The following is an 8,577-nucleotide window of genomic DNA, read 5'->3' as shown; positions in this document are numbered from 1 at the left end:
CTTGTTTAAAATAAAATAAAATAATTCAGTCGTTAGAATATGTATATATAAATATGTACAATATATCATACGACTCACCCGCTCACACAGCTGTGTATTTACGTATTATACATACTATATATGTACGCATTATAACATATGCTATATGTATGCATGCCAGCTTGTATCATCTCTTTAAGTTGCTGCTGCTCTCGCGCTCGTCACTCATTGAATGATACAAAAAATTGCGTTACAGCATCATTCTTTAAATTTCACTCATAAAATGTCTTCCACAAAATACCAACAATTGGTATAATTTGCTACACTTTTTATCACTTAAACAACCAACTTTAATTACTATTAATAATGTTCAAATTGCACAAAAGTTTTTAGCATATAAAACTTGTTCTGAAATTACGCCGGCAAGCGAAGAAATAATGTGACAGAAACTCCTATAGAAGACTTTCCTATCCGTTGGAAGTAGGCATCTTAATGAACTAAGCTAAATATTTGTCACTATGGAGATAGTCAGCGTACAAAAGTATGCTACGGGAATAGTCATATAAGAATCAGCTGTCACGATTTCACATTTCTTTAGATAACGTTATTATGTCAATAGACTTTATACTCATGTACACATGTTATACATAGTACAATAATAGTCCTGGAGTTTTAAGAACTTTAAAACTACAAAAATTTTTTGAATATGAAATTTTCAAATTAACGCGTTTTGATTTTAGTATATATATATATGTATAGATATATTCGTATGTATATTTTGCCAAATTCAACAAAAATATATCAATAATATTTAATTTTAAACTCTAAACTCAATTAATGTACTACAATATATACATATGTATGTATATATACAATATGTATGTAAATATGTAGACATGTATGTATATACCTAAGCATGTGTTTATAATAATAAAGTCGCTATTTTTGCTTTTGCATTCCTATATTTACATATTTACGAGCAATCTACTCATTTTCCCCCCATAAATACACCGATGCTTTATTCCGCCATGCTTTGTTGCATACTTTTTAGCGTTTATTATCTACCCAGCGAGTGGGAGAATACTGAAATTCATTAAGTTGCCAATTTCCAGTTAACTGGAATATCCCATTCCTGTAAAAGCATTTGTAAGGAAGTTCCGCTAGTTACTGCTATTTCAGTTGGCAACAACTTTGGTTACACTTACCTCGCAGTGCGTGTGATATATTGTGAACATTAAAGTTGTTAGTTTAAAAAGTGTCAAATAGTGTTTTGGGTTTAATTTAAGTGTGTTTATATGCATTTTTCTTAGGTGACATAAGTGTAGTGTAAAGTGTTTTCTAGGCAAAAATCAAATTGCAAAGTGTTGTGAGTAGCTGGTATTTAAAAGGAAGCGTCTACAAGTTTCACCTGTGTATATGTGCATTTAATATCATGTTTATACTCGTCAATGAGACTGAAATATGGGGTGAGTCATATAAATACTTTTTTTTATAAGAAATTTTTAATATATAATATTTAATAACATATGTATATATTATGTACATTCCGAAAATGCTAAGAATTAAAACTTTCCCGAATTTTCGACAGACAAAACATATGCAACAGCAATATTTTTGAAGTAACCTATTTGGTTACAAATTCTTTATTTAGCATGAATTCTTTATATGACCAAAACACGAATTTTCAAATATTTTGTAGCCTTTGAAACAATATATGAAGATTCGAACTTTGACATTGGTGTTGTACACTCCAGTTACATATATGTAAGTATGTACATTCTATGTCTAATTTGGTTTTATTACACTTAAACATCATTTCGAATCACTGCTGTGCTGAAACATTTATTATATTGTGGAAAAGTAGACATTTTTCTAAACAATATACCTTTCTGCAATGCAGATTTCCACCAGAAAAGTGTGTCATTACATTTTTGTACTCAAATTGAATTGAACTAGCTTCATGATGATTTTTTTTAATTTGCTATTTTATTATCATAAAATTTTTTTTGAATATTTTTTATTTTCTTAAAGTTAAATCTGCTATAGAACTATTTACTTTTTCACTATCTGGATTATTTAAAAATAATTTTTTTTTGTTTTGATCTAAAGTATTAGTTTAATTCATAAATATTATCTTAGTAAGAAATCACTTATAACTTGAAGAATTATTATTAATATCATAATATTAGTAATATCAAAAAACAAAATTTCCCTTCAGTATATGCCCTAAATATTTTTTTATATAATATTAAAAATATTCCAACTTAACCCAACTTTTCGCCAGTAAAAATTTGTTTGTATAAATTTTGGTAAATGAATTGGATAACGTTGTGTGGATCGTATTTTATTGACATAAAATATAAAAAATCAATATCTCATAACATCAGCCCAGTAGAAAGAAGTCAAAAAACTGTTGTATGTAAAAATTGATTTCGTAATAAGAACAATGGTATTCTGGTCTCAAAGAAATTATTTGGAGATATTATTTTTAGGGTCTCATAAAAAAATGTTTTTACGCACAAAATCAAAACGTATAGAAGTGGGGGTTGGTACAAATAGCGAGTCAAGTCTGTCATGATTGCAACTTTCCAAGATCTGAAACAACCGATGCTATAACATTCTTCACAATTACAAAGGATAGGGATAGAATAACTTGTTTTTGGAACATTCAGTTTGTATGGCAGCTATATGCTGAATATATTATATATGATTATATCTATGTATAGCCTTTTATAGGGTCTCCGACGTTTCCTTCTACGTGTTCCAAACATCTTGGTAAACTTAATATACCCTGTTCAGGGCATAAAGACTATTTATCTATATAACTGCTGCTATCTATGTTCCGCTATATTGCGGATGTCCGTAAAAATTATATAATTTTTACAATATATTGATTTTTCTGAAATTTTTAAAAATTGTAAAATTATTTGTTTGTTTCATAGTTAATACGATAGTTAAATATATAGAGAACTCTTTCGGATTAAATAAGGCCCAATGTCAAGCAGCTCAATCGGTTGGGGTGGCATGTTACTGAGATAGTCATATCTCTGGAAATTTTTCTAATCCTCTTGCGGACCTGTTCCTGAAAGGCTAACCTTCGCAAAAAATATGAATTTGTTCACATTTCTATACTATAAAATCTCTTTAGAATACGAACTTCTCTATGACTATTTCGGTTTTACTTCCGATCCCCCAACACCCATAATAAAGAAATTCAAGGCGGCATTAGTAATTTTAGGAAAAATTAATAAATATTAAATATCTACCATCGGTACCAGGGATCAATCATTGATATTTATATGTATATATATTAGAATTTCTCTGAAAATGTTTCGCAATGAAAAAACGGCCAACAGTTATAACAGTATTATGTACACCTTTAAGACTAATTCAATCAGTCGACAATTTTGCGACGCAGACTCCTTTCGATCGGATTACTTATTTAATTTCAGTCATAAATGAGACTAATCAGTGGATCAAATACCTCTTGGTTTTGGTAACTGTTCGACTTAATAACTTTGAATATTCCGAATATGAAAAAGAGAAAAAATTTTGTTTACGACATTACATAAGTTCATAAGAGCTTGGCATATATATAATATAACGTAATTTTATTTACAAATTTTAATATTTTAAAATATTAACCTTAATTAATAAGAATAACCGTGAGTTTTTAAATATTGTTGATTTATTTTAATATATTACTGAGAATATTCGTTGCACAAAAACAGAAATATATATAAGGTATAAATAACAAATTTTACCAAACGCCTCGTTCTGTTATCTATGTACATTTGAAATTACAACCCGAGTTCTGCTTCCCCTTACTCGGGCGTAAAAATGCGCCTACAGAAGTCCAGCAATAAATGCGCCTTCTTGCTCACCACCTGCTTCCAGTATTGCCCACTGCCACTGTTGGCCACACCAATAGATGCCAACAACAACATATAGCATGCCAGTGAGAGCGAGTACTTATTGCGGCCCAACCAGCTAGCTGGACGCTTCTCTTCTGGCTCTTCTTCATCGGGAAAACGGCTGCCATAGAAGAGCAAATAGCGTATGCGTACCAAATCCGGCTTGCGTACTTCGATTATTGAACTGGCGGTATCGCCGAATACATATTCGGGATGATTTTCGAATTCACAAATCGCCACACAGGAGATCATCGAACCACAGCTGGATGCACCCCAACCGGCGCCATTCGGACTATGCTGCAACGCGACTTGCAAATCCGTGGTCAACTTGAGCGGCACATCCAGCTCGTCGCCGGCATTTTCTGTGTTCGGTGGTTGTTGCTTGCAAGCGCCCACCTGCGTCAGCATAGCAAAAAAGCAGTCAAGACGATTGCCATGAAATGCTAATTTCGGCGGATGATCGCCTTCCTTGTACGTTGGCTCCTCTTGTATGGCTTCGTGTATAATCGGCACATTACAAACCCGAAAGACGTGTGTCGGTCTCGGTATTTGCTCACTTTGTTCCATATTACTTAGAATCACATCGAAATCATTGTCTTCGACCAGATGCAACATCGGTTCGCGTTGCACGACCAGCACATGATGCAGCAGATCTAAAACGTCCGCATCGATTTCATCGTAATTCTCCTCGACAATATTCTGCAACACCACACGCAGTTTCGGTGTATCATTGATGACCGAAATGAGCGCATCAATATCGAGTCCCGCATCGGTGGAGACAAAACGTGGCGGAAATGGCTTCAGCTGCGTGTCGTAGCGATAGCTCAGCGCAGCTGCCACAAAGAGTGTCCATTTGGCATCACACGCGATAAGATCGGTCTCGAGTAAAAAACGTAAAGCATTTATCTTATCTTGAATATCGGCCGGGATTTGATAGTCACTATTACGTGTTATGTACCCGTCGAATGGTCCGGACGATGGCCCGTCGCACTCTGATGATGCTTGCGAGGTCATTGTCGCTATTTTTATTTGTTTCGCTGCGCGTCTTTTCTTTGAAAAACTTCGTTCTTTGGTTGTTGGTGTTTTTCTTAAATATTTCAATAGTTTAAAAAATAAATCAATTTTAAATTGTCTGTTATGTTCAAAGTGTACTTGAAATTTTATTTACTATGCAGTTCAATGGCAATGTGACACATTTGTAATGACAAACGAGGAGAAGTTTGTTGGTTTGAATTTGAAATTTTTAAAATTATTTTGGAGTTTTTATAGAATAATGAAATGCTTGAAATTACTGATCATTAGGAGTTAAGGTAAAAACTATTGGTTTTCACCTCTAGTACAGAGACCTGGAATCTGTTGCAAGCAACTAAGCTCACTTTTTTCGATCTTTCTTGAAGTCTTTCAAATTAGACTTCAATAATATTCCCAAACAAAATCAAAAATTGTTTGAGTAGACCAAAGTGTTTACCTAAATCTCACTGTATTCTCCAAGACAAACTTCTTCCCGCCTATTGCCCCACAACCGCAATCGCCATTACCAAAGCATCGCGTTTAAACACTTAAATGAATTTAATTTCCGCGTTATTCTTTACCCCATCCGTCAGTGCGTTTTACAGTTATTTGTATTGTAAATAATGTATTTTTTTCGCTTTGTAGTTTGGTAACAGTTGTCAACATTTACACCCCACTCAACAACTTCCATTTCGAGGGTAAGACGCGCAAGTTTGTCGCACATTTTGCACTAATCTGGAGCAGCAGCATTTGATAAACACAGCATTAAGCTTGGCGGACGAGGTGTGCATTGTGGGGGCTCGGTGTTTTCATGTACTTGCACTACATCCAAACACTATCTAACATAAGTACTTGGGTGGTATGTCTTTATTTTCTGATACTCGTATACCCAGCGAGAAATATGAAGACTACCGCAGCCAACAACTAGTTTAGAACTAGTAGCAGTAGGGACTAGAATTCTAGTAATTTGAAAAGCTCAGTATACCAACAAGAAAAGTGATTTTGTCAAATCAAAGGATTGAAGATCAATTCTAAGATAAAATTACTGAGAAAAGTTTTTTTTTTCTGTAAATATATGCCCTTAGTTTCTCTAGCTGTTTTTCTCTCTACATATATTAAGTCTACTTCAAAAATTCTTAAATTTAAATATTGGAAAAAAGAACTTACAAACAAAATTGAAGAAAAATCTGGTATAAAAATTTATCTGAATGAAATTGAGACTGTTTTACGATAGGACTGTGATCTAAAACAAACAAAACAAGGGATATAGTTCATCTCTTGTAACTCTCTATATTCTCTGGTATAATAGGTTGAATTTTAAGAAACACAGAACACAATACACTTGGACAAATATGCATCAGTCACTAAATCTGGGTCACATTATGCAATTTGTGGAATAGTAAAAACAAATGTCTTTTACTATCCAATCCCCTGTAGTGTCGAAGCATTCGAGTCCGTCAGTTTTAGCACGAGAAACTTTTACATTTAGAAACTGCAGTTTTCAAATCGTGTAACGATAGTACTCTGAGACTATCGCACGTGTCCCCTTGAATTTTTAATCGTAGGCTTCACAGACAATTTTTCCGTTATTATTGCAATGAGTATGGGTTCCTACAATCAACGTAGCCCTGTAAAGTCTCTTTGAATACAAAATATCCAATTAAAGGTTTGCAGATACATTCAAAAGGTTCTCAAAGCAATGTTCAGCATTGTTCTGCCTTTTAAATATTACAAAAGAACCGTGACGATTTTTTTTTTAACTTGAAGCTGGTACACTCGGTTGTACTGAAAGTGAAAGATCTTACTTTTTAAGCTGAAATCAATCCTGCACTTTTTATCTTCCACTATTAGATAGAATTGTCTTGTATCCACTTTCAAAAGGTTGCCGATGCAAATTTCTTTCTATCACAACAGAGTGAAATATAAATCCACAGTTTAAAACTATCCAAACAAAAAGTAATACTTATCGCCATTATTCTTTTTTTGTGAACTGCAGATAATTATATTTTGACCAAAGGCCCTAATTATTAGAAGTATAGAAAAGTATATCTATAGAAAAGTAGTTTTGGGAAATATCACATTTTAAGTTAACCTAAAAATATGACATTTGCTTACAAGTATTGACCTATACTCGACCTGGTAAAATAATTTCTTATACAATACAAGAGTAAAAAACAAATAATATATTTGGAATATTTTTTGCGCCCCACTTATAAATGACTAAATTTTCCTATAAGGTTTGCTCTAATGCACACAGTTGGTCGCAAATTTATACACTACCAACTCAATCTTCTTCAACTCAACTTTTTTCTCGTCTAAATGTATTTTTTTTGAAATTTTTTCGACTTTGTTTTTTAGTGTGTGCGTTTTGAAACACCTTAGCAGGCCTTATCGCAGATTTGAGATTTTCACTTTTCTATTATTCACGAAATTTGTGGTTGTTTTGTTGTTGTTGCTGTTGTCGCTGCTGTCACATTTCGCTATGCAGCTGTCGCAGTGTGGTCGGGGTACATCAATTTTATTTGGGATTTTCCTAAGAAAAAATGTGAGAGCAAAAAAATTAAAATAAAATAAACTCAGCGTGTGCAGTGTTTTTTGCGCACTTCTTTTGATTTTTTTTTCCACCAGCGTCCTCTTTTGCCGCCACCCAAACCAATAGCCACTTCGCAAGGTGTTGCCAACGTCTTATCAAAAAGCACTTTATCCACTTTATCTGCCCCTCATATCTCACTTAAGCATGTTACAATCTACTACATGAGCACACTAACTCTGCTCTACATTCAGTCATGTGATTTTGTGCTGAGCGGAGATGCGATGAGGAGAGCAAAAAGTGCCATAAGAAAAACAAGAAATTGATTTTCTTTGATGTTTTGATGAGGTGTTTTTTGTGTAAACTTTTGATGTTTTCCTACAGCGTCTTGCCACACTACACCTAATTTACCGTTAGCTCCAGCTAGCTGCCGCCTTGACGTGTTGTTGTTGTTGCTGTGTGGCACCTTGTCGCTTTTATTTTTCAATTTGCATTTTAAACGAAATTTAATCCATTTTACGGTTTATGCATTTTTACACTCAATATATTGGTACCTGCCCTCCTCTCCACTTACGTGATGTTGTTGATGTTCGTTGTTGTTGTTGTTGTTGCTTTCTGTCATAGCTTAGTGTGTACGATTATTTGTTGTCCCTTATGGAGTGTTTTGTAAAGAAATTTAAGTAAACAAGCAAATTAACTTTGTGGAGAAGAGAAAACATTTTTTTCGATGCGCAGTGTCATCTAATTTCTTAGTTCTTTTGAAAATTTCAGTTTTTTTCTGAATCTGTTATCATATAATCAGCCGCAGTGATTACACATTACGCTTAGTTAAGTTGTCAGAAGGGTTGTCGGCGTACTATCACCAAGCTAAAGGCTCTTTCATCTTTTATTGAATTTTGGAACAATATTTCAAAAGCGAAAAACTAAATAAATTTTGAATAAATAATTGAGCTGTTGGCAAGAGATCATAAATTGTTTATGACGCAATTTTAGCGTCATTATACTCTTATCAAAAGTATCTATACAGTTACGCCGCAGATTATGTAAAATAATTTGAGGACCAAGTTATGATGCATTTAAATATTCTGAGAAATATAATCTTTTGCTTTTCCATGTCTCAGCTTTATCTGAATTAAATAGTTC

General features: G+C 33.5%; 1 protein-coding gene across 1 annotated transcript; it reads right to left on the bottom strand.

Moving 5' to 3' along the window:
- Positions 1-3,645: 3,645 nt before the first annotated feature.
- Positions 3,646-5,096, bottom strand: Parp16 (Poly(ADP-ribose) polymerase 16). Its single transcript, XM_014236685.3, has one exon. The coding sequence runs from the start codon at positions 4,905-4,907 to the stop codon at positions 3,804-3,806; it is 1,104 nt and encodes a 367-aa protein (XP_014092160.1). The 5' UTR covers positions 4,908-5,096; the 3' UTR covers positions 3,646-3,803.
- Between the last annotated feature and the right edge of the window lie 3,481 nt (positions 5,097-8,577).

Source organism: Bactrocera oleae, chromosome 4 (assembly GCF_042242935.1).
Source record: "Bactrocera oleae isolate idBacOlea1 chromosome 4, idBacOlea1, whole genome shotgun sequence".
NCBI lineage: Eukaryota > Metazoa > Arthropoda > Insecta > Diptera > Tephritidae > Bactrocera > Bactrocera oleae.
The sequence above is the reverse complement of the archived record's forward strand: the minus strand, read 5'-3'. Positions and strand labels throughout refer to the sequence as shown.

Bases quoted from the DNA above. Each gene is read 5' to 3' on its own strand.
- Parp16 (XM_014236685.3), bottom strand. From the start codon at position 4,907: ATGACCTCGCAAGCATCATCAGAGTGCGACGGGCCATCGTCCGGACCA.